Consider the following 27,873-nt stretch of genomic DNA (forward strand, 5'->3'; position numbering starts at 1 on the left):
AAATATAAATGACACTCGGGAGGAAATTAAACGCAGAATAAATATGGGAAATGCCTGTTATTATTCGGTTGAGAAGCTTTTGTCATCTAGTCTGCTGTCAAAATATCTGAAAGTTAGAATTTATAAACCAGTTACATAGTTATATTACTGGTTGTTCTGTATGGTCGTGAAACTTGGACTCTCACTTTGAAAGAGGAACAATGATTAAGGGTGTTTGAGGATAAGTTTCTTAGGAAAATACTTGGGGTTAAGAGGGATGAAGTTACAGGAGAATGGAGAAAGTTACACAATGTAGAACTGCACGCATTTTATTCTTCACTTGACATAATTAGGAACATTAAATCCAAACGTTTGAGATGGGCAGGGCATGTAACATGTATGGACGAATCCAGAAATGCATATAGTGTGTTAGGTGGAGGCCAGAGAGAAAAAGACCTTTGGGGAGGCCGAGACGTAGATGGGAGGATAATATTAAAATGGATTTGAGGGAGATGTGATATGATGATAGAGACTAGATTAACCTTGCACAGGACCGATGGGGGCTTATGTGAGGGTGGCAATAAACCTGTGGGTTCCTTAAAAACCATTTGTAAATAAGTAAGTGTTTATTCCAATACAATGTTTCACAGCTGAAGCATTTGTTTCCTACTCATCCAACTAACCTTGACAACATCAAGCGGAATGATACAGCGAGTTGAAGGTTACAGAACAATAGAGTTCAGACAAAGTAATAATCTGCCTTCTTCATACATATCTTACTGTTCACATAAAAAGATGTGTTATTAGCAGAGTGTTATTGCTACATAATGTTATCACAAGTGACCATGGCTTTAAAACTGTTGACAAGTCAAGGTCTGTTACAAACCTTGGAATGCATACAAAAACTTCCAGAGGCCACAAACAAATTCATGAATGAAATTACTTGCTTGCGAAAAATTTAATTATTTCATTTTTCCCCTTTCACAATCCTGAAAAATTTGGAGTATAAGGCTAAACTCTGCATAACTTGATATTATGTAACCTGTTTTAGTAAAACAAAAAATGCCATCTTTCCCAGCTGGAAACCTGATTTGTAGCCTTAGTAAGATAAAATGAAAATGCAGTGAACAAAATCTGTGTAAAATAATGCAGACCACAACAACTAAATATTACCATAATACCAGTTCAGGAAGGAACAAAAATGTACTTCACTATACATATCCGAAAATTAGCAATCCTAGGAGTTACTGAGATGAAATATATTCTGTCTCTGAACTTTGCATAAACATCTAAATTAGTCACATAACTTAACAAAGCAGAGCAATATCAGAGTTTCTTTGAGTAAGAAAATACCGTAAAATCCTTTTTTTAACGACCACAAAATTGTGTTGTTCCATGAAATATGTTTTACAACAACAACTAAGTGCCAAAATAGGAATTTTAATTTTATGCACGAAAGAAACATAAGTAACCAATGGAATCACTGGAATTCATGCTTACACAAATGCCAGTATTATTTGAGAAGGACTACAAACAAAAATACAGCAAATAGTTTTATCATATCCTGAACTTGCAAAAGTAACTGAGAATTTCATATTTTATATACAAATAAAAACAGAAAAACAACATAATAATGACTACTCAGATAATAGTGTTCATGCTGCTGCTGCTGCTGATGATGATGATTATGATGATGATGATGATGCTGAAATTAAAAAAAAAATAGCACATATTCCTAACTTCAGACAAATTTACACAGATGCATAATGAAGACTGCACTTCTCATAATTATCTACAGGGTGATTCACGAGGAAAGGTAAAAAATTTAGGATGTGAATTCTGAAGTCATTCTGAGTCAAAAAGTTCATATGAATATAGGTCCGTTTTCGAATGGTTATGGAGATATGACTCTTTGATTTCACAAAAACTTCTAAGATTTCATTTTACTAACTCGCATTTAGAGACAGATAACGGTCAAATTTAAAGTTTATATTCATCTATGCATATATACCTAATATTCTAGACATCGGGGTCGATGTTTTCACACATTTTCAAAGGTACCTCCTTCTGCTTCAATGCACTGTTGCGCTCGGGCTTGAATCGCGCTCATCACGCGGGAGAGTTGCAAGTAACTGTTCTCTATGCCACATCCAAAATACGGTCGATTAGCGCCTCTCTCATTTCCCCCTTCCTTTGCTATATCAAGTCTTTCATCCAACCCAATAGACAGTAAGTACTCTTCGATATGGTACCCTTCTGTTTGGAAAGCATCGTTCATATTCAGCAACGGCATGCAAGGAACTTCTATCACACAAACCATAAACATACACAATATCGGTGTACTCTGTAGTCGAAAATTTATAAGGCATCTTGAAAAAAAACAACTTAACACTTCCGATAACTGTACCTGTATGACTACTGTACTGTAGGTAGCTGACTGGACTGCTATGAATTGATGATAGTGTAGGCTATTTGTTGTATCTGCAGGTTCTGTGTCATTATATCAGACAAGGGCAGGCAATTGAACATTTGTAATGCCCCACCACCTGGTTTCTTTCTCTTATCTACATCGTTCACAATGCAGATTCCAATGTTACGTCATTCATTGCGACCTTGACCTTGTCTCATGCTTCGTCTCACGTCGGCAGCATATGGTAACGTCTAATTGACATTAGGGCGAGAGTTGTACCAAAAAAAATCCATCTAGCTCGGCCATCGTTCGAAAATGGACCTATGTTCATATGAACTTTTTCACTCAAAATGGCCTAAGATATCGTATCCTAAATTTTTTACCTTTCCTCGTGAATGACCTTGTATATTGAAGAAAAAAATAACATAAAGGCACATTTTGATTTGCAGCAAAGCATCACGAAGATATACAAGCCGAAATAATAATAAAATTAAAATACTTACACTGGTTGTGTTTCATAAGCATCCTGGAACTGAAATGAAAAGAAATAGCACCTGTTACTGAGAATTAAGGAAGGATCGTAATGTTTAAAAAGTCTAAACTCAAAACAGAGTGAACTTATTGACAAGATTCATTGTGCCCAACCACTCAATGAGCCTGAAATTCCTACAGATATGTACACTATTATGCTATACACATGCTAGCAGCTATCTAAACACAGATATACATCATGTTTGGTCGTGTTTGTTACAAACTATGAGGAATGACAGATAACAAAATGTGCAAATTTTGCTTATGAACCCAAACCTAGAGACCCTATATTACCACATTTCTTTCCTGGCCATTAAGCAATCCTTCTTACTCATCTACAAAGTGAGAAGCAGATACAATGAGGGGCATAATAGTTGAGCGACTTGAGTTTCTTCTAAGTCACAGAATGTCACACTGTGCATGCTCCAAGCCAAATGTTTTCAATCATATTTTGACGAGATATTTGCTTTGCTTTTCTGTTTAAATATTAGGCTTATGCTGAGGAATTAAAACTGCAGCCTCTTATGTACTGTGCTACAGATCTTTAAATATTTTTGCCCTCTCAAAAATTATGTCCCTCACTGTACGTGATCATAATTATTGTTAAGATCAATCTCTTCTGACTTGGTTTTCATTGTATATGCTTCCAGCTGTTAACACAATTTTCTTTATAATCCAAATCTCACGACCATATTTCATAGTTACTTTCGATAAAACATTATTAAATTTTAATTTAGTGTTAGATAACACTTACTTACGATTTCGATTTATAAATTAATTTATTTTGTTATATTTTGTATTTTGACTTGGACATCAGAAATATATTCTGAAAACCTGTTTCCCAAATACGTAAAAATAAACACATGTTCGATTATTTGTATTTCAATTTCACAAAACATAAGTTAAAGACTAATATTACATACAAATGCATATTAACTTCCTTCTGTTTTTATTTCACTGATAAGTATCTTCATGAAATTTCCTCTTGGAAAAATCCTACTTTACTAGTATTTACAGTACACAGTATTACATAAAGGACCGCAATGTGACCAGTTTTAAAATTATTAACAAATGTATTATTCTTCAAACAAAATAACTTGATAAGAGTGGTCCCCTAAATAATATTATTCTGTCTGTGGTAGAACAAAATCCCAGCCTAACATCACTTTTAATCTCATACAGGGAGACCCAAATCAGAAGACCAAAATTTGGAGATTTGCCATAAAATACAAGGGGAAATGTAAAGTAGCTTAGTTATCCAAGGAAAAGAATGTATAAATGCTTTCATTTCAACTTACATCATCATCGCCTTCAGTGTTGTCCATGGTTATCTTTTTTCTCTCCCACAAAATTCAAAAGATGAAGGAACTATGAGTCAATAATATTTCTTGAATCTGCAACAAACAGTAACATGTAAACATTATTTCTAATAGTGCAAGATAGGAAAGAATTACTTCAATTCATGCCAATTCAGCTACATTTTAAACTATGAAAACTTATTTGAAAAAATAGAAAATTCTGCTTGATTTGAATATAGTGAAGTATTTAAACAGCAATTAAAATGCAATTATTGCACAAAACTGGCCTCCCTGATAAAGTAACTATCTTTTATTTTTGAGAGTTACATATAATTGCAATGAAATTGAAAAAAAAAAAAAATAATAACATTAAATGCCACTCATTTCTTCCAACAATGTAGCATTTCTCTTACTTAAGAAATACAACTTCAATGCATGGCGAAATAAAAAGTCTACGTCCATACACAAACAGTTTCAGTGTTTCCTACCAACAAAATAACATACCGCCACTGCATTTCATAAATCTGCTATGTGCATTTAAACAGATTTTCAGGTGGAAAAAAAAGCATTATCACTTTTAATTCCCTGCATTTTTAAAGCTACTTTCGGTATAAATGTTTTTTTTTCTCCTGAAAAATCTGTTTAAATGCACATAGCAGATTTCGGATGCACAGCGACGAACATCTGAAGGACTTTTAAATTGTAGGTCAGACACCGGACTTATTACTGCAAATGAGTATGTAAAAATAAACTGAATTTAATTGAAATTATTTAGAACCATTTCAAAAATGAAAACTGTAATATGAATTGTATTTGCTGTGCCATTTGCCACTATAGGGAATTCAAGATGGAAGAAATGAAGTCTGTTGTTACTGTATGTGTGTGTATGTATGCATGCATGTTCTTGCATACAAAAATGAATTTGTGCGTATCAACATATTTGTTGCTGTTTAGTCAACTGTCCGAAGACAGATTGGAACATCAAAAGTGACACCAATAAGGCATCACTGAAGAGGAAAATAAGCCAGGACATAATGGGGTAGGGTGGCCAGTTCCTTTTCCTTCTCCATTGCATACATCATTGAACAGTAACAATTTCACTATTAATCAGACTTAAAATGTGTACAAACAATTGTTCCTACTCTTAACACACAACGACAAGTGAGATGTACTGCCCAATAACAGAAGTACATATCAGCTAGAACTTCAATCAAAGGTAACCAACATATTTATTAACGTCTATATTTTTGTTTTGTTAGTCTTTGCAATATTTTGACGATATTCAATGAAATGATGTCAGTATAAATTGCTACCTCAGAGGATTCATTAATAGTTTCTTCTATTCCTGCTATGACTAGAGAAAAATGCGTCAAAATCAATAGATCGTGGTGTGGGCTCGTAAGATATTTGCACTATGTCACAAATGTGGAGATATCCAATGTCCCAGACCAACATATGAACTCCATCATCCAGGAAGGTGGGGAAAACGGTTGGTTCTATTACTAAGAGCTGTTCTCCAGTCCCTTGGTAACAAATCCGACACAATCCCCCTTTACTGCCCTCCCTGATGATGAAGTGAATAAGAGGCTTTGAAACACTGAATGTAACTACATCTATGGCGTAATGCAATCTACGTGTTCATAACCTGCTGAAAACCTTGAAAATCTCAAATCATTATCATGAGATTATTTGTCAGTATTGTTTGTATCTGAAATCGTACTGTTATATTTTATTTGGAAGTTCCTCTCGTTGAAAAATTGTTCTCCATGATAACGTTTTATTACCTACTGTATAATAAATGTCACATTAGATAGTTCACCTATGAGTTTATTTCTCCAAACTTCACTAAATATCTATATTGAATACGAAAAAAAAAAAAATCCTCTTTGGGGTAACCACCTGGACAAGACTATGGCTCGACAGCAACACCAGTTCCTCTAATAAAAGTGGCAGCAATGGCTTTTCTGCTCCATAACAGAAGTGAACTGAAATAAAGCGGCTAACTCATACTGCCAGTAAGAAATATATCTGGAATTAATAGATCAACAATAGATGTGTAACAAAAATCACACTAATAAGAGAAGAAATGATATTATGATGAAATATTGCTGGTGTACATTTCTTTATCTCATTCCCGATGTTCTGACCAATGAACTACTGTAAATGTACTTCCTTTCACTATTCACTTTGTGCTCTTGCCTAGAAGCAGGTGCAATTTACTATCACCATAAGCTTCAATTAATAATAAAAAATTGGTCAACATAGACAAATGCAACTATCAAATAATAGAAAAAGTTAAATTGTTATTTTTTCATAAAATTGTGTTACCCTATGTTTGTAAGTCTACTTTAACGCATACAATTTCCAACTGCAAATACTCACTAAAAATTAAAATTTGCAGACTTTTTCGCTTTATTATTGATTTCGGGGGAAAAAATATGAACTGTAATTCATGGAATATTTCTTGCAATGAAAAGTTTCGAAAAGAAAATCGAGAAAACTCTCTTCGATAAATATGTCTTCATCCGTTATTTTCGCACTAAGGACTTCGTAAAAAAAAATACTGTTATTACTCAGATAAACCTTTCTGAATATTATCGGTATACTTCTGTAATAACTAAAAAATAACGAAGCAACAACATCTGATCACTAATTTAGGGGATAAGTGTTCACAGAGATAGACGTGTCAAAATGAAAGTCATTATTAATGAAGTTAATAAAATACCTTCTTGTGGATGGCTTTTATCAATTTTTGCAGCAATGTTGCTAATACCTGTGATCATTTTTAACTCTAGTTTCGTGCAAAACATAATAACCTTCACTTTACACAAATACAAAACAAATACCTTCAAAGATTCAGGCACTAGAGTCGTGCAGAGTCAGTGAGACGCACAACAATACGGCAGCAACTTCCACATACAACAGGAGCTGCAACATAAAGCAGCGTGCCGTGCTCTTCAAGATGGAACAGTTTGGAACACTGTTATATACAATATGGGATCAATACAACTTCACAGACTATCCTCAGATTCAGTATGCTCGACATTACAAGCCATTCCTGCTCTCAGCTCAATGAAACGGTGAAAAGGCACTGGCTTATCTACTGAACTCTCTTATCAAACATTCAATTATAGATTTAAAAAAAATACTTTCATGACTTGGCTACAATAGGCACTTAATCTGACTGATAAAAGTTCAAGTGCAGATTATGTATTTGCTTTATTTCTCATTGTTAATCAAATGACAATTATAAGAGAAGGTTAGTACACTTTGATGTAACTCAATAACGTTACAGAATGTGAAATGATAAGAGCCTTACATTATGAAAATTAAATAACTTACTCCTTTTTTCCAAACAGATACCTGAATGCTTCGAGTATTAACTTTTCATGCCAGAACTTCAAGTATTGTAACTGGTTGAGTCCAAATGGAATTTGTGATTGACAAAGACTGTATTGAGGTAGTCCCATTTTCCATACCATTGTTCCAGCAATTTTTCATCATTCTCCATCATTCAGCAAAAGAAAATGTCGGCAAAAATTCAACTGCCACTGCAATGTGGCCGCAAATTTGATGACCAATGGCAAACAAAATTACCAAATTTTAAGAAGTACTGACTATTTTCTTCAAATTACAGTAGTTAGCAATGGACTATTTTGTACTTAGTTACACTTTTTATGTCAACTATACATTTAATGTCGCTCTCCAGTATTGATTAAAGTATGTAAAATAGCATTCTCTTATTTTACATTAGCAGTCTCCACCCTTCACTACTCCTTACAAGTTGATAGCTAATGTATAACAACCTTTCAAACAAACTAAATACACGGTATATAAGAGATCCTGGCATTTCTAGTATAATATATTATAAGCTTCTGTGGTAAAACATTTATTGTGCACATGGCCATGTCAGAAGAGAGTCGCAAGTGTAGAGCACGCTCCTTCAAGAAGGTGTGAAATTTTTGCTTACAAGATGCATAGAAATTAAATATATTTATTTTCCTCACAATTTTAATTCAAGACTGTTAACACATCATCTGGGTTAAAAATATATAGCTATTACTCATATTATTGAACTATGCTGTTCGAAAGTGGTAATTTAAACACTAACCACACGGAATTTTACAGTTAATTCATTCTTCAGCACAGCTATATATGTTCAAAGGAGAAACCAAAGAAATCTAGATGGTGAACACATTTAGTGAGATTCTTGGGTTTCTGCTCTCTGTCGCAGATGTACAGAGTCAATAAAATATATAGCTGCCATACATAAGACATATGCATCCTGGGGAAATGACACTGCACTGGCCCATAGTTATGTTATGTATTTTTATTTACTTTATTAGGGTTATTTTACGATGCTGTATCAACATCTAGGTTATTTAGCGTCTGAATGATATGAAGGTGATAATGCCGGTGAAATGAGTCTGGGGTCCAGCACCGAAAGTCACCCAGCATTTGCTCGTATTGGGTTGAGGGAAAACCCCGGAAAAAACCTCAACCAGGTAACTTGCCCCGACCGGGATTCGAACCCGGGCCACCTGGTTTCGCAGCCAGACGCGCTGACCGTTACTCCACAGGTGTGGACATATGTTATGTTATGTATTCTTCCCTCCTTTACTCTCCTTGAGTTCGCTCACAATTTCTTTTGTTTCACTGTATCTTCTTTTCTTTCCTCATTTATCCCTTCTTTCAGCATTTCATTTCTTTATTTCTTCTTTTCTTTCTTTCGCCATTCCTTCACATCTCTATTTTTCCTTTTCTTTTTTGTGTTTTTTTTCCTTCTTCATTTCTTGATTGTTCTATTTCTTCTCTTCTCTTTTCATTTTTTTCCTTCTTTCTCCATTTCTCTATTTTTTATTTTCTTTTTCAATACTTCCTTTCTTTCTTCATTTCTTGATTTTTCTATTTCTTCTTTCTTGCTGCATTTCTTGATTTCCCCATTTCTTTTCTTTTTTTGGGGGTTTTCCTTCTTCTTTAATTTATACTTTTCTTATTTGGGGTTTCCTTTCTTTCTCCATTTCTTGATTGCATTAGTTATTCTTTTCTCTTTTTATTTTCGCTTTCTTTCTACATTTCCTGATCAAGCTTGTATATGAGCAGAATGACGACACTTTCAGCACCTACTGCAAGGTAGGTTCTAAAATCCATTTCTGCGCCCACCGTTGTAGGCAGCATTTTACAGGCTGATGCTCTACCTCTTGCCTGGGAGCCAGATCCCATGCTACAGAAGCCATATACACGATGGAAGTGAAATAATCCTGCAGATTTCCAAAAAAGTGTAAAACCATATTGGTGGAAAGTTCGTTTTCTCAGAAAAAAATGTTTTTTTTTTCCTCCCTAAATGTTTAACATCCTCTTATTCGGTAACTTTTGTGAGTAGGATTGTGATTTTCGTCTGTATCGATAGAAAATCTAATAAAGAATCATTTATCCATCTGACATATTTCAATAGTGTGAACGGTTTTCGTGTAAATTTAATTTCAAGCCACTGATCAAGGCAAACAGATTGTAATGTTGTGGTCAGAAGGGAGGTTCGCGCCTAGCGAGATAGATCTGAGTTGATTGACCTCTTCCATGAGTAATACGAGAAGAGAGAAGGGGTGTGTTAGCGGCTATGTTGCCAGACTGCTGAAACTTTCAACTCAATTTTCTAATTAACCGTGCATTTAATCACAAAAAATAATATAGGTTTTCTATTCATCCTATCATTCCTTTTAGACGATATTAAGATATATGGATCAAAAAACAGGAAAGACTGGAGAATGCTGAGTTTGCAATGAAAGACCTGCCCTTGGGCAGAACACTATGAATGAATGCAGGATTATTTCACTTCCACCCTGGGTACTAAGGACCCTGTAGAAACAGTTCGAAGCTTCATCATCAGTGAAAATAGAAATGTGATAAAGCCTAACTAACTCAACAAATAAATTATTCTAGTTTCCTTGTCTTCCCTCATGATGGACATTATACATACCGGTAGCCCTGAGAATCTTTTCACATATGACATGGTGTAAATGTTAGGAACTTACATCACGTTGAATACTATAAAAATCTGAAATCTTAAGTAAACTTATTTCAATGCAGTAGTGAATATTTGTCTCAAATAACAAAACATATTTTGTTTACAGAGTACCTGTATGTCATTACACATTATGATTAAAAAAGAGAGGTCACGAGACTGTGTGTTGTTGTTGTGGGTTTTCTGTATACTTTGAATGTGTACACATACACAACACATCCAACCACCCCACACAACACAAACAAGCTGCATTCCGAACAATGGTACACAGACTACTCAACATACCAATGAACCAACAGGATTACAACAGGAAGAACTAAACACAATCAAATACATAGCACAAGAAAACGGATACAACCCCAACATAACAGACAACATAATACGTAAGACAAAACAAAACCACAAAAAACAGAAGAATACAACACAAACACAAGAACATAAAAAATACATCACACTAACATACGAAAACAAAACACACATAAAATTGCAACTTCATTCAAGAAATTAAACTACAACATCGCATACAGAACAAATAACACTCTACAAAAATATCTCAACACACAAACAACACAAACAAACAAATACAACCACACAGGTGTATACAAACTCAAATGTAACACCTGCAACAACTTCTACATAGGACGGACAGGCAGATCATTTCAAACACGTTACAAAGAACACATCACAGCCATAACAAAATTACAAAACACCTCCACGTATGCAGAACACATCACAAATGTCAACCACACCTACATAGACATCAACACAGACATGGAAATACTCCAAAAAGCCAGAAACTCAACACACTAGAACAATATGAAATATACACACACAAAAACATACCCCAACGATATTCTCAACACACAACTCAATTTCAAAACATATACATTCTTGACTCTACACTACGAACGCACCCACACAGGAAACAAGAGGCACCAATACCAACAACGACCAGTTCCGAAGATGACCGATAATAGGTCGAAACATGTTAACAAGGTACGTTAATATTTAACACAAGAAAGTTCTTATCATACATATTCCGAAGTAGATATTTTCATTTAGGTTTCACGTGTTTCGTAACATTTTCGCTTTTTTTCATGTTGCAAATGATACTACTATTTCTACTTTTCTCTTTAATTATTATTCATAGGCCATACATAAATAAAATAATTTAATATGCGTCGAAATAAGACTAACATTCGTTTTATGCATTACAAATGAAAGGCACTTTTTATGACTCCAAAGTAAGACATGTGACGGTACCGTAATTCTGCACGTAATAAATATTTCTCAGAAAGATAAGGATCTGGGGACATATTACTAAATTCATTCATATATCTGTTTTACGCAACAAACAAAATAAAATATAAAATACGGTAATTAGATAGAATTTCGAGTTCAACCCCGTCATTTTGTGTTTTTGATTTCAAATAAAGGCCTGTCAAGCCTTAGAAAATTGATTCTATTTCATGCACATAATTCCCGAATAAATTGAATCATATACACGGAATACATACAAAAAGTGTCTAATAGTTTAGGAGAAATCACTGTGTACAGATACGGATGGTTAGACAGACTATGTCCAAAACCACTTGAAATCTTCTAAAAAAATATAATGTGAATTAGCCTCTCCATATCCAGCATATCAAGTGCACATCCACAACTGTTTATACTATTACTCATGTCACTTAAAATAAAGTGCAATCTGCGTGAGAGATTACAGGTATGAAATTTTTTAAATTATAGAAACCACATCAATGTAAAATAATTCATACTGAACCAGTATTAGAATATGAAACACATTGCATACCTACCTCAGAGTCAGTAAGACCAGTAAACCACACTCAACAAATCTAAAACTGTAATTATTTTCTTATAATTAGCCTTTGCGGACGAAACCTTGTTCCATATAACTCACAAATTAGCTTCAATCAAATTTAATTTTTAAATAACACAATCAATCGCAATGAACAACTGGTACAATCAACATTAGCTTATGTTCCAATTACACGGAAGAGGTCATGCACCACATACTTCTACAATTGTTTGAATCAAATCAAAGCTCATTTAAGAAATTAAAAATTACATTAGCATAATGCAGTCACATACGTCTAATACAGTGTGACCTACAAAGCATAGTATAGTGGAAGATGAATTCCAATGATACAAGTGCGAAATACTGGCGTGTAATTACTATACACGCACAAGTTTTAATTTGTTTCAATTTAAGATTAATTGAAAAACGAAATTTGAAAGGTCGAAGTGTGCACGCAGTTGGGACACAGGTTCTCACAGAGTGCTTTTAGTTTTAGTCATTCCACCACTGATCCTTTATAGTAATATGAACATCACATCTCCTTAAAATAGCATGTGTATCTGGAGAGGGATTCTAAAGAATGAACAACTACAATATAATAAAATTATTGTTCTAAAGATATTTCAGTAAATGAACATTTAAGGCAACAGAAAAATAGTCGGCCAGAAATAAAGTCTGATTTTTAATTCGCTCCACAGTAGTGGAATACGCGAAAATCCGCTAGAGACGAGGAATGTAGTGGTAATCCTGCTTTTATGTTAGCATTAGTGTAAACAACAATTCATGAATGATTACAAATCCCTCTTGGTGTAGAGACAATGGCAGACTATTTGAAGTGAATTTTGAGAAATCTGTAAAAAGAGAGAGAACCAAATAATAATAATAATAATAATAATAATAATAATAATAATAATAATAATAATAATAATAATTCATTCATTCATTTAACTTAGTGATCTGCCCAAGGGCAGGTCTTTCACTGCAAACCCAGCTTTCTCAAGTCTTTCCTATTTTCTGCCTTCCTCATTGTTTCCTCATATGATCCATATATCTTAATGTCGTTTATCATCCGATATCTTCTTCTAACCCGAACTCTTCTCCCGTTCACCATTCCTTCCAGTGCATCCCTCAGTAGGCAGTGTCTTCTCAGCCAGTGACCCAACCAATAATAATAATAATAATAATAATAATAATAATAATAATAATAATAATAATAATAATAATGTGAATTTACAATTTCAAATAAGGTGCTGAAATGTCTCCCATTCTGTCCGCAGAGTAGATAGATCCACAAGTTTTATTTTATTATGGAACACTTTATTTACAGTTTATTTTATCAATGAATTTGTGTAATTTCTTATTGTCAATTTTAGGAAATCAATTCTTTAGGGTTGTCTTGATATAGGTCTGAACTGAAACGAATTTAACGGAGGGGGCACTATGGCCCAGCACTGCGATCTGTTAAGATCTATTGCGCTGACCCTCTGGTGACGCATTCCCAAACCCACACTGGCTGACCACACTAAGGTTCTCTGTGTGCCCAGGTTTCGAGCAGGTAACCCCACTTGTCCCTAGGCCAGCACCCTCCATGCATCACCAGCCAGCATTCGGGGAATACTACGGAATGATAACGAAATGGAGAAATGGTGACGGAATGATGTAAATGCCTAAGTTGGGGAAAAACGGGAGAAACCCAGGAAAACTCCAACTGCGACCTTGTCCGTCACAAGTCTCACTATGGATTTTTTCAATTAAACTCACCGGGAATCGATCCTGGGCTGCCTGTGTGACAGTCTGAAAGTCTGACCATTCAGCCACCACAGAGATTGATATAGATCTACTGCCGACTTAGCAGTATCCCAAAAAATAATCGGATGGAGTGAAATTAAGCGATTTTGGAGGTCATAGTCCTTGCAAAATTACCCTCTTCCCGAAAATATCTCCTAACAGTTTAACTGATGCATGGTATGTATGAGCCATAGAATTATCTTGTGAATGGAATGGAATTTTCGGTAGATTGGCCCTGTGACTCATCACTGCGACCTTTCACGATCTATTGTGCTAACCCTCAAGTTAGGTGCATTCCCAAACCCACACCGGCTGACTACACTAAGGTTCGCTGCATACCCAGGTTTCAAGCAGGCAACCCCCCCTTCATCCCTACACCAGCCCCCTTGTTGCACTGCCAGCCGGTATTCGGGAAATGTTATGGAATGAAGAAATGGAGGTGATGATGGAATGATGCAGATGCCTAACATGGAGAAATGGGAGAATCCCGAGAAAAACCAACTACGACCCTGTCTGCCACAAGTGTCACTATAAATTTTTCAATGAAAAATTCCAGGCCTGAACAGACCATTTGTGTGATAGGCTGGAGGTCTGACCACACAGTCATCTTGTGAAAGAATACCATTTACCAGCTATTCTTCATTAAATTTAACAATCCAATAAATGGAACAGAATAGCAGAACAGTAAACTTCAGAACAGCGGTCCTTGTAAAAAAAAATGTTGGCCAATAATTTATTATTCAAACCACACACCTATTTTCTCTCGATTCAGTTTCGGTTCTTTCACTCCATACAGGTTTTCAGTTGACCAAATTCTCGTATATTGATAATTAGCGTAATACGACAGTTGAAACCAGGTTTCATCAGTAAAAAACGTAAAAACTTTCTAACCAGGACTTCAACACCAAGAAGCCAAATCTGCAACCATTCACAGTAATTAATGTGTTTCTTGTGGTCGCAGAATTGTTTGTTCTATCATGAACATTTTCAACTCTCTATCACAACACACTGACATAATGGAAGAGACGGTCAAAAACTGACCATTATCTGCAACCTTATTACAGTGGGAGAGGGTAAATTTTTCTTGCCCTTGACAGAGTGTAAAAGAAGGTACCAATTTCTCTGCGTGTATACTGACCACCATACTACCTGCTGCACTGTGAAGGGACTTAAAGATCACAGTGTATTAGACTCTCATGATTACTTTCCATTATGTGTACCCTGTCTCATAAGGGAACTGCCCCAGGTCATATAGCTTGAATTTGATGAAAATGCATATTTAAGCTAATTTTCGTTCGTTAAGAAACGTGATGATAGTCGTTCGTTTCGCTTTTTTCTCGTTTACGAAATATACTGACTTGAAAATCGTTGCTACTTATACCAGTGCTTGCATGCAGTCGGATCCTAATAGTTCGTGACACCATATCACAGCTCTAGTATTAATGTTCTAGTCAATCTGTTTCCTCTTAACTCACATTAATAAAGTAGTAGTGCAATCCATGGCATCATTCATTCATTCGTACACCGTCCAAATTCATAGGTATGTGCTGGAAGTCTATGAAACGTCTGTACATACTATGCTTTCAGGAACCGAAAGGGGAATTTGGACCTAAAGTAAAACAACGTACAGACAATTATAAGCCATTTAATGTCGTGGTCGAAGCAAGTAGTTCCGGTAAAATTAAAAAAAAAAAATCACGTGAGAAGATGGTTAAGAGATGTATTTCTCCCGGATGTTAAGAAAAACACACTACTACTTCTGGATTCCTGGAGTGGTTGGATAGATGACACCATATTTACTTTCGAAGGAGTAAACAATACTTTAGATGGTAAGACAAAACACAAATTATCTCTTCAAAAACTACAAGATTTTTGCAACCCTTGGATGTGTAATTTCTTTTAGGGAATATAAAATTGTAATTCGAAGACTAGAAGAGTGTTTCAGACTTAAAGTTATCTATGAAAACATCCCAGACACATTGCACGACAGGGGCTTCATAATGACATTCCATTATGTTGTGTATCAACAGTTGCATTCTCCTGTCTTCAAAGACATGCTAATATACACATGGCAGAGGTGTAGATGTGTGCTGGAGAAACATGTGAGAAAGTTTGATAACGTTTCTGCAACAATGTTGCATGTTGGAAACAGTGTGTGTGTGTGTGTGTGTTACAGAAGAGAGTGAAAAACCAACCTAAATAAAATGTTTGTAATGTTCAATGGCTCTTTGTCTCGACCACTTCATTCCGAATTCCAATATCATATTTGACATGAGTCACAAAGTTATAATAGATATTTTAATTTCAATTTGAATTTGTGAGTTAAGAGAAAAGAAAATAGACTACAGCATTACTGTGGAAGCTGTGAACGGTGTCGCGGAAATATGAGGATCCGAGTGTGCGTAAGAACAGTGTAAGTAGCATCGATTTTTCAAGTCATATTTCGTAAATAAGGAAAAAGCGAAACGAACGATTATCACCACATTCCTTAACGAACGAAAATTAGCTTAAACATATGCATTTTCATTAAATTCAAGCTAACTTGGGATGGTTCCCTTGCCAGACTTAGTAATTTGAAGACTGCAATATTCAAGACACGTTTTGTTTATCCGCTTTACTGTTCACAACTGGATCATTCTAGCATGTCATTGGCATTTCTTGCAGGCAGAAATACAGTGAACTACAAAACTGACTCTGAAGTGGACATATATGACAAGGCAGGCACTATGAGTTTGCTAGGGCTGAAATACATTGGTCGACAATGAATTTTCGCCAAAAGAATTACATGTATAGTATGTTAGATATTGTTGCGCTGATTTCAGATCTGGTTTTACTTTTGTCATATCACAAATAGTTTTCAATCTATTCATAATAATCTCTTAAGTCGCTCCGTTTATTTCCGTGGGGCTAATAGCGCAGCACTCTTTAGTGCCTTATCTTTTGCTGCGTACCCCACGCGTAAACTTCCTGTCCTAGATAAAATTTATCTTGTCCTTTTCATCCCCATGGAATCATCTTCCTCAGTCACAGTTTGTAGATTGAACGATACACAATCGTATTACAGAGTTATAGTGAATCTTGTGTGATAGTGATATATTTTGAGGTGCTGTGTATTTTACATCAATTAATAAGGTGAGTAGGCCTGTATCTTTTACTGGTGCATGTAGTTTTTCATAGGTACCTTGTTTAACTAAAAATATAATACATAATCTCGCAATTCTTACTGGGGAACATTCCAAACGCCCCCTCCCTTAATTTTGGAAACTCATTAGGACCTCGGTATATTTACACATTCTAAAAAATATAATTTATTTGGAGAAATTGTACGCAAATAGAGGTAAAGGTACTAACAGGCTTTATTCTGTTGCAGATTAAATCACCTATCATGCCCCGAAAATGTCTAAATCATCCCAACAGCTTCTGCTACATATGCGGTTCCTTCACCCCGAAATCTCAACGGCATACAATCACTCCATGGCTTCAGAAATTGTATCAATTGTACTTTGGTTGTCCTCTTGGTGATCAGGATAAAGGGTGGGCACCACATGTTGTATGTAAACCCTGTTCGACAGGCTTAGAGGACTGGGTACAAAAGAAGAAAAGGTCGATGCCATTTGCTATCCCAATGATATGGCGAGAACCGAAAAATCACACTGACGATTGTTATTTTTGTTCTGTTAACATTAAGGGTTTTTCTGCCAGAAATAAACACAAAATTTTATACCCAAATATTGAATCTGCAATGAAGCCGGTCCCGCATGACGACAACTTACCCATTCCGAAACCTCCAGAAAATGAAATGGAACTGTTCCAGGAAGTGGACTGTGACTTAAGCAGTGATAGTGAAAATTTACAATGTGCTTCTGATCGTGAATACATTCCTGAGTTTACTAGTTCCAAATCACAGCGATTTACCCAACATGAACTAAACGATCTCATTAGAGATCTTTCACTACCAAAAGATAAGGCAGAACTTCTAGCTTCTAGGCTTAGAGAGAAACATCTTGTTGAAGAAGACGTCAGGATATGCCACTATAGAAAACGGACAAAATATTTAGAAAAGTTTTTTTCTTTAGATGGTCCAATGGTCTTCTGCAACGATGTGCCTGGACTCTTTGAGGGACTAAAACAACAATATGTTGCATCAGACTGGAGGTTATTTATTGACTCTTCCCAGCAAAGTTTGAAGGCTGTTCTTCTGCACAACGGCAATTTAAAACCTTCTGTACCCATTGCCCACTCTGTGCATTTAAAAGAAACCTATGAAAATATGAACATAGTACTCAAATCAATTCAGTACTATGTACACCAGTGGCATATATGTGGAGATCTGAAAGTCATTGGCATGTTGATGGGTATGCAAGGGGGGTTTACAAAATTCTGCTGCTTCCTTTGTCTATGGGACAGCCGAAATACAAGTGAACATTACACCAAACGAGACTGGAAATCTATAAGCACTTACAACCCAGGTGAAGAAAATGTCCAGCATATCCCTCGAGTTGACAAAAAAAAAAAAAAAAATACTGCTTCCCCCTCTCCATATAAAGCTTGGCTTTACAAAAACCTTTGTGAAGATGCTTGGAAGGAGAACTTCAAAAGGATTAGAGTATCTGAGTGAAAAATTTTGTCGTGTGTCAGCTGCTAAACTACGAGAAGGGGTCTTAGTGGGCCCACAGATTAGAGCGCTACTGCGGGATCAAAAATTCGAAGAAAATTCTGATGAGATTGAAGTAAAAGCTTGGAAAAGCTTCAAGTGGCTGTGTATAAACTTCTTAGGGAAGACAAAGTCTCCGGACTACAAAAAAGGAGTTCAGGAATTACTGGATGCATATAAAGAAATGGGTTGTCATATGTCCCTAAAACTTCATTTCCTTCATTCTCATTTGGATTTTTTTCCAACCAACCTTGGTGATGTCAGTGACAAGATGGGTGAAAGGTTTCACCAAGACATCAAATCGATGAAGAAACGTTACCAGGGTTTCTGGAATGAATCCATGATGTCAGATTATTGTTGGATGCTGTATCGCGATGACACAGAAAAACAACATAAAAGACAATCATCTCCTAAGCACTTCTATTTTCCAGTTCTCTAGAAATTTATAATCCTGTTTTTAATTATCACTATAAATGTCATAATAATTAATAATATAGAAACCTGATCATTTTATCATTACATGCGTGTATTGTTGTATTGATAACATTTAAATGTTTGTGTATTTCCATAAATTTAAAGTATTGTGTGTAATTATAAATCTATTTCCATAAATTTAAAGTATTGTGTGTAATTATAAATCTATACATGACACGAAGAAACGGAAGGTGTATCCGTAATCTGCATGAAAAATTGGTCTAGAAAAGTATAATTTGATCTCTGGCGATTAAAAAAAGTTCAATTTTGTCGACCAGTGATATTCAGGATTAATTGAACATTCCTCTAATTCTTCCAAGTGCAATTTCGACTCGTGAAGAAAAGTGTATATAAAAGACCAGAAAAGTCATTAACGTTAATCTGATTGAGGTATTACACGTGACTTCTGAGTAAACACAACACATACAAAGCTATCTCACCAATAACAAAACTCAAGATAACATTGGAAATATTGTACTGAAATGAAAATACTGACAACTTCCAAGATGGCTACCATCATCAAATGCAAAGTTAAAATAATTTATGCTTTCACCCTGTAAACAAGTATACAATACCAAGGAAACTGCCTCCATTTCGCAATAATCTGACAATTTTATCTCAAAGAATAGTATGTTGGTTTAAATGAGACAAATATTTGCAATTTTTTTGTATAGGGGAAACGAGCCAAGATAGCTCATCAGTATAGCAATAAATCATAAAGAGAAAAGATGCAGATTAGTACAAGCCAGACAAGTTCCAAAACGTTATGGAATTCAGTAAGTCTTCTGTCATAAAAACACAAAAGGTTCTTTCCAATGTTTTTTTTTAACAAAATAGCAGAGTTCTTAACTTGCAATTATTCATCCCGACTTTATGAGCCATGCTAGTGCCGAACATAACCACAGTTCGTCAGACTGACCAGCCTATGCCTATACAACAGAAGATGGGTCTACATTACACTCGTAATGAATGTTGTTAACAATAATGATGATGGAGAATTGCTGGGATGTCACAGGGGAACTGGAGTACCTGGAGAAAATTCCTGTATGACATGGACCATGGCCTTGCCCTATGCTTTATAAATCCAGAGTGAATTGAACAGGATTTGAGCCAGGGCCCCATGGCTTATAATCTCAGCATGCTAGCACTCAGTCACCATGGTGGTTCTTTCCCAGTTTGATCCTTGAAACAAAGATTCTTTTCTATATGTAAAAGTGACTAGAGTATGATGCACAATTATCACTTATTTTCTTGAGCCAACTCTAAGGAAGTCTACCTTCTTCCACTATGTGCTTCAAATGAACCAGATTCCCTTCTTACACAAATTTCACAAACATACACAACACTCCTCCTATGCAAATTAAATGAATATTTCCTAAAGATAGAAATTTCCTTCATCAATGGAAGATACAAAGCGAATTTATGTATTGTGGATGAAAACACAACCAGGACTGTAATCTGAATATAACTGTACCGGTAACTAAAATTGATCTTTCAAGACAATCATTCTCAATTAAGCTGTTACTTTCACCATCATCACCATCATCATCATCATCATCATCATCGTCATCATCAGGGAAAGGATTTATATGTAAATACATATTTACTTATAAAGCTAATATAATTTATATTTTGCATTATCTTTATGTTTCACAATGTGTAGGGTTGAAAAATCCTACTTTTATTTTCCATATTTTTCCATATTTTAGAGTTTAGTACATATTTTCGTTAATTTCCATATATTTTCCATATTTCATATAAAACAGTCCATATTATATTAGGTTTAACAATAAAACAAAACAAAATTCCATTAACTTTTAAAAATACATTTCAACAATAGAGATTTAAACACATGTTCAGTAATCCCTTTAACATCAGAGTTATTTGAAAATTAGCAGTCCTATCAACAATGGGAAAGTAAGTTACAAAACTGTATTAATTTAATTTAAAATTTTTAACAGACTTCAGTTGTGCAGCTCAACAGTTAAATGCCAGTCAGAGTACACATAGGTTCAGTTTTGTAAATCATACTATAAAGACGGTAAATATGCCAAAAGTACGTCATTCAGTCAATTTAAAATCAAAACTAACAAGTTACATTTCAGAATTTAAAGAAGATGGTTTATCAACTGACAATAAAATATTATTTTGTAATTTGTGTCAGTGTGCAGTATCATCTACACAAAAGTTCCTGGTGCAACAACACATTACAACTAGTAAACATCAGGCCAACAAACAACTAAATTCCAAGCAGAGACAATTGTTTTTAACACAACCAACAACATCGAATGTAAGATCTGAGTTTAACATCGACCTGTGCCGTTCTCTCATCTCTGCTGATATTCCTCTCTACAAACTAAAGAATAAGGTCTTCAGGGAATTCCTTGAAAAATATACTCAACATACAATCCCGGATGAGTCAACACTTAGGAAGACGTATGCTCCATCCATCTACGATGAGACAATACAGAAGATAAGAGATGAAATTAAAGATAGTTCAATTTGGGTTTCCATTGATGAGACTCCCGACAAAGAAGGTAGACTTGTTGGTAATGTAGTTATCGGTTTGTTAAGTGAACAATATTCTGAACGAATTCTTTTACATTGTGATGTTCTAGAAAAGTGCAATAACAAAACTATAGTTAAACTGTTCAACGAAGCTATGGGTATCCTGTGGCCAAAGGGTATTATGTACGATAATGTGTTATTCTTTATTAGCGATGCTGCCCCTTATATGGTCAAAGCTGGACAAGCATTATCTGTTGTATATCCTAAATTGACTCATTTTACTTGTGTGGCGCATGCATTTCATCGTGTGGCAGAAGTGGTCAGAGACAATTTCCCTAAAGTAGATTTGTTGATTTCATCAGTGAAAAAAGTATTTCTCAAAGCTCCCAGTAGAGTTAACGTGTTGAAAGAAATGTACCCTGAAATTCCATTGCCACCAAAGCCAATTTTAACTAGATGGGGTACATGGCTAGAAGCAGTTGAATATTATGCCGAACATATAGACTCTATTAACAATGTTCTCCTTGCATTGGACTCTGAAGATGCAGTCTCAATTGATACTGCGAAAACAGTTACCTGTGACATAAGTGTGAAGAATGACTTAGCTCACATTCAGCATACATTTTCATGCATCATAAAAACGCTCAAAAGTCTCCAAAATAGGCACCTTTCACTATCTGAAAGTTTTGAAATTATAAATAGTACTGTGGAACAACTGAATCGTGGTAGAGGTAAAGTTGCAGATGCAGTAAGAGCTAAGGTGGACACTGTACTTTCAAAAAACCCTGGATATGAAGAACTACAAAAGGTTGTTGCTGTGATGAGTGGTGAATCAACAGTGAAGATTAACTTGGACTTATCCCCAGCAGACATTGTGAAATTGAATTATGTACCAGTTACTTCTTGTGACGTCGAACGCTCTTTTAGTCAGTATAAATCTATCCTCAGAGACAATAGAAGAAGATTCACTTTTCAGCACTTGAAAGAAATGTTTGTAACCTATTGTTATGGTAACAGACAATAAAAATTGTGTTTTGTTGAAACTACATTGGAAGATAAGGTACGTCCATTATATTTTTTGTTTAGTTTGATTAAAATGTACCAATATTTAACGTACATAGTCATTTTTTTATAATTTTAAGTCCATATTTAATTCCATATTTTGGTAAAAATCCATATTTAATTCCATATTTTGGTAAAAATAACTACATATATATTTACATATTTCATATATTTTTAGTCCATATAAATCCGTTCCCTGGTCATCATCATCATCAGTGGCCTGCCAATTGCCAGCATTTTAGAGGCATCTTCAAAGTTCAACTGTTGGGTTAGATTATACTGTAGATTTAAATTGTTCAATTACTAATAGCAACACATGTGACAACACAGCACTGTTACTATTTAAGATTTTGAAAACCTTCAACCCAGACTAAAAGCCAATGTGTGAACATAAGCAGGAACTAACTAGGAATTCCAACAATTCAGTAGAAGTTAGAATGAGAAGATCACAATCCAGGCAACAGTAAACTGGAAATTATTAAAGTATGGTTTATTTAAGGATGCATGCAACTGCCGAGGTTATATCAGCATCATCGGTGTACTGGAATTTTTTCTCGCAGAAGTTCTTTTACATTTCAGTAAATCTACTGAAATGAGCCTCTCGCATTTAAGCACACTTAAATGTCATCGACCTGGGTCAGGATAGAACCCGCAACCTCGGGCACAGAAGGCCAGACTACACCAACTGCGTCACCCAGGCCGACAACTGGAAATGAGAAAGGTTTTCATGTGTCATTGTACATGGTTACTGTACTCTACAACGAAAACAGCTGAATGTGTCTGGTAAATACATATGATGCCTGGTAAAAATGGCGCAAGTCAGAAATTGGCTTTGAGTCATTATAGTCTATATGAATACAGAAAATGTACTTCTTCGGATGTGTAAAAGGCATATGTCTATTTTATTCCAAAAAGACGTACAGCATCAGATTTCTAGCTCATCATAATGCTATTGGTCCTATTTTCAAACTTCACTGTTGGTCTACTGAAAATTTACAATTTATTACTTATGCCCTTTTTACCGCGCACCATAGATATATTGAGGTACCAGTAAACAATTTCTGCCACGTTAGTTCATTTATACTGTTATTCCAGTATAAAGTGCATTTCCCTCAAAATGAAAAAAAAAAAAAAAAAAAAATCGTATAAATACAACAACTATTCAAATATTTTAAAGTCTGCTACATTTGATGTAATAGTAGCTATTTTCAGGTTGAATACAAGACATGACTGCCTTGCATCACATCTTTGCACAATTGGAATTTACAACACAGAAGAATGTCTACTGTGCAACATACCAGGATCGTCAATGAACAAAGAACATCTACTTCAGTGCACTAAACTGAAAAAAGCACAGCAGTGCAGAAATCTGAGTGCTCTTTACTGGGAGGCAAGAAGCAAAATGGGTTAAATGATCCCAAAAAACGGCCACTGGAAAACATCATTTGATGTAATATTCCACCAAATGCTTGCCCACTAGTTAATTGATTATAAGATGTAGTTCTTTTGGACACAATATGTATGAAGTTTCAACAATGTAGCAGATGAAATGAAGTCTTTTGAAAATATATTACATCTTTTAAATAACAATATGGGAAATTCTGGAGAAGACCTCTCCACGATTTTCGAATTTTTTTTTTACAAACGACGATTTTATGCTCGACTTCAGAAAGGTAGGCCTAATACAAAAAATTTCGGAAACACATGATTTCAATTGTAACCTAACCTATCATAACCTAAAGTAACCTAACCTAACCTCAACTAACCCTAACTAACCCAAGCTAAACTAAGCTAGCCTAAACTACTCCGATTGCCACCAAGCAGTAAACATTGCCGACCAACAAACATAACATAACATTACACTACTGTCCAAAATTACTTAAAAATTTAAAACCCTAAAACATATAAAACCGCGTGCAAAAAGAAAAAAAAAAACACAGACACACACACACACACACACGCCCTGCACATGCACGTTCTGCCAATGGGCAGGTCTTTCACTGCAAACCCAGCTTTCTCCAATTTTTCCTATGTTCTGCCTTCCTCTTAGTCTCTGCATATGATCTACATATCTTAATGTCATCTATCATCTGATATCTTCTTCTGCCCGAAATCTTCTTCCATTCACCATTCCTTCCAATGCATTCTTCAGTAGGCAGTTTCTTCTCAAGCAGTGACTCAATCAATTCCTTTTCCTCTTTCTGATCAGATTCAGCATCATTCTTTCTTCATCCACTCTTTCCAACACAGCTTCGTTTCTTACTCTGTCTGTCCATTTCACACGCTCCATCCTTCTCCATACCCACGTTTCAATTGCTTCTATTCATTTCTCTCCACTTCGTCGTAATGTCCATGTTTCTGCCCTATACAATGCTACACTCCACACAAAGCACTTTGCTAGTCTCCTCCTTAGTTCTTTTTCCAGAGGTCCGCAGAAGATGCTCCTTTTTCTATTAAAAGCTTCCTTTGACATTGCTATCCTCCTTTTGATTCCCTGGCTGCAGCTCATGTTACTGCTTATAGTACATCCCAAGAATTTGAAGCTGTTTACTTGTTCTACTGCCTCATTTAGAATTCGCAAGTTTACCTTCTTTATTTTTCTCGCGACAACCATAGTCTTCGTCTTGTTTCCATTTATCTTCATACCATACTGCTCACAGCTGTCATTTAGCTCCAGTAGCATATCCCTTAGTATCGTCTCTTCTTATGTTAATGCCATATCTTCAGCAAATCTTATGCCGTGCAACAATCTACACATATAAATGATGGGAATTTAATATAGAATAATTACACATGCTCAGAACTTCTAAAATCCATGGAGAGGTTTTCCTCCAGAATTAATGGAATATGGGGTAATTATTTATTTTAGCCCATGGCACATTTTCTTAACAAAATTAATTCACAACTACTTGATTTTACTTGAGGAATATGTAGAAACTATTACATTCGAGCGATAACTTTTATTATACACAAATAGTACTTAGGACTTTCAAAGGTAGGACCTATGTACTTAGGTGGACGTCAGTATACAGTATAGCTGGCAGGGGCCAAAGGAGGTTGGTGTGTTTGTTTTGATGTTTCTTGTATAGAGGGTGTTGTGATGCATTAATGAGTCGGTCTGTCATTTTGTCCTGTAATATAATAAGGCAGGTACATTGGATTTAATATCTAGTCGTGGAGATCATATTGCACTGAGTTTTACTCTCCATCAGCATATATTTCCTCAAATATTGCGAACTGAAGGTTAGATTATGTCACATGAGGGGATAGCGAAGTGACGTGAGGCCGGGAACTGTCACAAGTTTAGAGAGGGTTAGATGAAGGGGTAGCTAAGTGGCATGAGGCCGAGGAATTTGACAAGGTTAGAGTGGATTGAATGAGGGGATAATTGACAGAGGACCGAGGACTCTGAGAGGGTTAGAGTTATTTATTTTTGTTTTCCGCTCAAACTGAATAGTTTGTAGTACCTCTTCCCCAAGTCTAATAAAGAAGTTGTCGAGAAAATGCACCATCAGCTAAAGTACATAATTACCTCAATAGGTTTCTAATAGTTTGTTGGCCAGATTTTCCAAACAGCAAGTCTTGTTTTTCATGTTTCCTGTAAGCCAAAGCCTACGAACATGTTACAGTAGGCTTACCTATAAAACACATCAGATATATACATATTAAACTTATATCATGCTGCAGATATATTCTTTTAGAAATCAGGTACTAAGTTATATCATAAAACAGTTGAAATACCCATGTACATTGTGCCAAGTGGACCCAATACAAGTCTAACAACAGGGAAATTGCACTGTTCACATCAGAAATCAAATTCCGGATATTCAGTCTTTATATAATCACTAGACACTTGAGTTACGTTGTTTCTTAATAGTTGGACATCGTTTTATCTATGTATAAGATAAGATAGGCCTAAAAGCGATCTGTGAATAGGAAGAGCCGATTTAGGAAGCAGATAGTACAATTTATGCTGTAAGTTGTTATTCAATTCCTTTCCCAGAAAACTTGAGGATATCCACGAGAAATGTACTGGTGTAAGACATCTTGGAGAACAAATTTCATCTTTCTCAGCCAGCTTGAGTATTGACAGCTACCTTAAATAATGATCCAAGGGCCTAATCAATATGTCAATGTACGCTGATGTTCCGTAGTGAATAGTGTCATCTTCAATGTAAGTAATTTCATATTATTCTACGATGAGACCAGATTAGAGCCTAAAATAGAGGATTTACAAAAACTGTTTAAAAACTGTCTTTATATTCTCTGTTATAAAAATATCATCCACTAATTAAGACATTATAATGTATTGCTGAAAGAAATTAAATTACCGTAATCCATAATACAGAAAAGGAAGAAACTGTTTCACACAGAAAAATAAAGCCCCAACAATCTTCACTGAATGTACACTCATGTAGGCCTAACTTGCACATGCCATCTTCAATTTGATTTCTGAATTAATCAATTACTGCATGAAAATTAAACTACTTACGTAAGTATTAGATATAAAAGTAGGGCTAAACTAGCGCTGAAGTAGTTTCCTTGGTACTCCGCTTATACAACTTGCATATACGAATGTGACAGGTTAGGTTTGGTTAGTTTGGACTTTTATTATGCTTTTCATATACGATCAACTGCATGTCTACCACGATTTTTACTTACGAAATCACCGGAACTACCTCAGCGTTAGTTTCACCAGCAGCGCAAACATTAAAGCTATAAATTTTACATGCTAGGCCTAATTCATGTTTTTAATGAATTGCAAAATAAATTGAAATTCTCATATGAAGGTTTGGATTATCAAATAAAACGTTACTTTGGTTACCGTACTTTCCAATTATTAAAAGTTTTATGATCGTAACCTACAATATTACACTACCTGTTATGTCACTTTCAAATACATCAATAATCCCAGCAATCCAACGAAGTCCACAAACCCAAATTATCTCCTCTCGACACTTTTTCGCAAATTTGCAACGGCGTCAAACACATAATAATCTTATTTTCAACTATGCAGTCTCATTTATTACTATGTTTACGTTTCTTTTTCACTTTCTCTTCAGGCTCTAGGCATGCAAGTTGCCTAGTTTAAAGGTACATTTAGGTCAGATTCATAGTAATAACTAGTTACAAGACCAACGTAGGATTATGTAACTTATAATACATAATGGGCGTGATGTAAAAAATGTACACCTCAAATCCTCATAATCTCGTCATGTGTCACATTGTATTACTATTTTATATACGATTCCATGCATACTGTCTCGTGAAATTTGTCCCACGAGGCTGTATTCTCGAAGTTCACCTGTTGTCTGCTATCAAACAGCTGAC

The 27,873-nt window shown here is 35.3% G+C and overlaps 1 protein-coding gene across 3 annotated transcripts in view; it reads right to left on the reverse strand.

The window, feature by feature from the left end:
- Window positions 1–27,873, reverse strand: part of LOC138707819 (tetratricopeptide repeat protein 39B-like) — a 68,521-nt gene extending 40,648 nt beyond the window's left edge. Inside the window, exons 1-4 of one of the 3 annotated variants that reach the window (XM_069837764.1) lie at window positions 27,422–27,685; window positions 7,065–7,146; window positions 4,219–4,314; window positions 2,893–2,921 (exon numbers count right to left, since the gene is read on the reverse strand). In XM_069837764.1, the coding sequence (XP_069693865.1) occupies window positions 2,893–2,921; window positions 4,219–4,245 (56 nt within the window). In that variant the 5' untranslated portion in view covers window positions 4,246–4,314; window positions 7,065–7,146; window positions 27,422–27,685. Of the gene's footprint in view, window positions 1–2,892; window positions 2,922–4,218; window positions 4,315–7,064; window positions 7,147–27,421; window positions 27,686–27,802 lie in introns of those variants that run through there. The other 2 variants (XM_069837765.1, XM_069837766.1) reach the window with 2 other exon arrangements.

The sequence above is a fragment of the Periplaneta americana genome, chromosome 10, assembly GCF_040183065.1.
Source record: "Periplaneta americana isolate PAMFEO1 chromosome 10, P.americana_PAMFEO1_priV1, whole genome shotgun sequence".
Lineage (NCBI taxonomy): Eukaryota > Metazoa > Arthropoda > Insecta > Blattodea > Blattidae > Periplaneta > Periplaneta americana.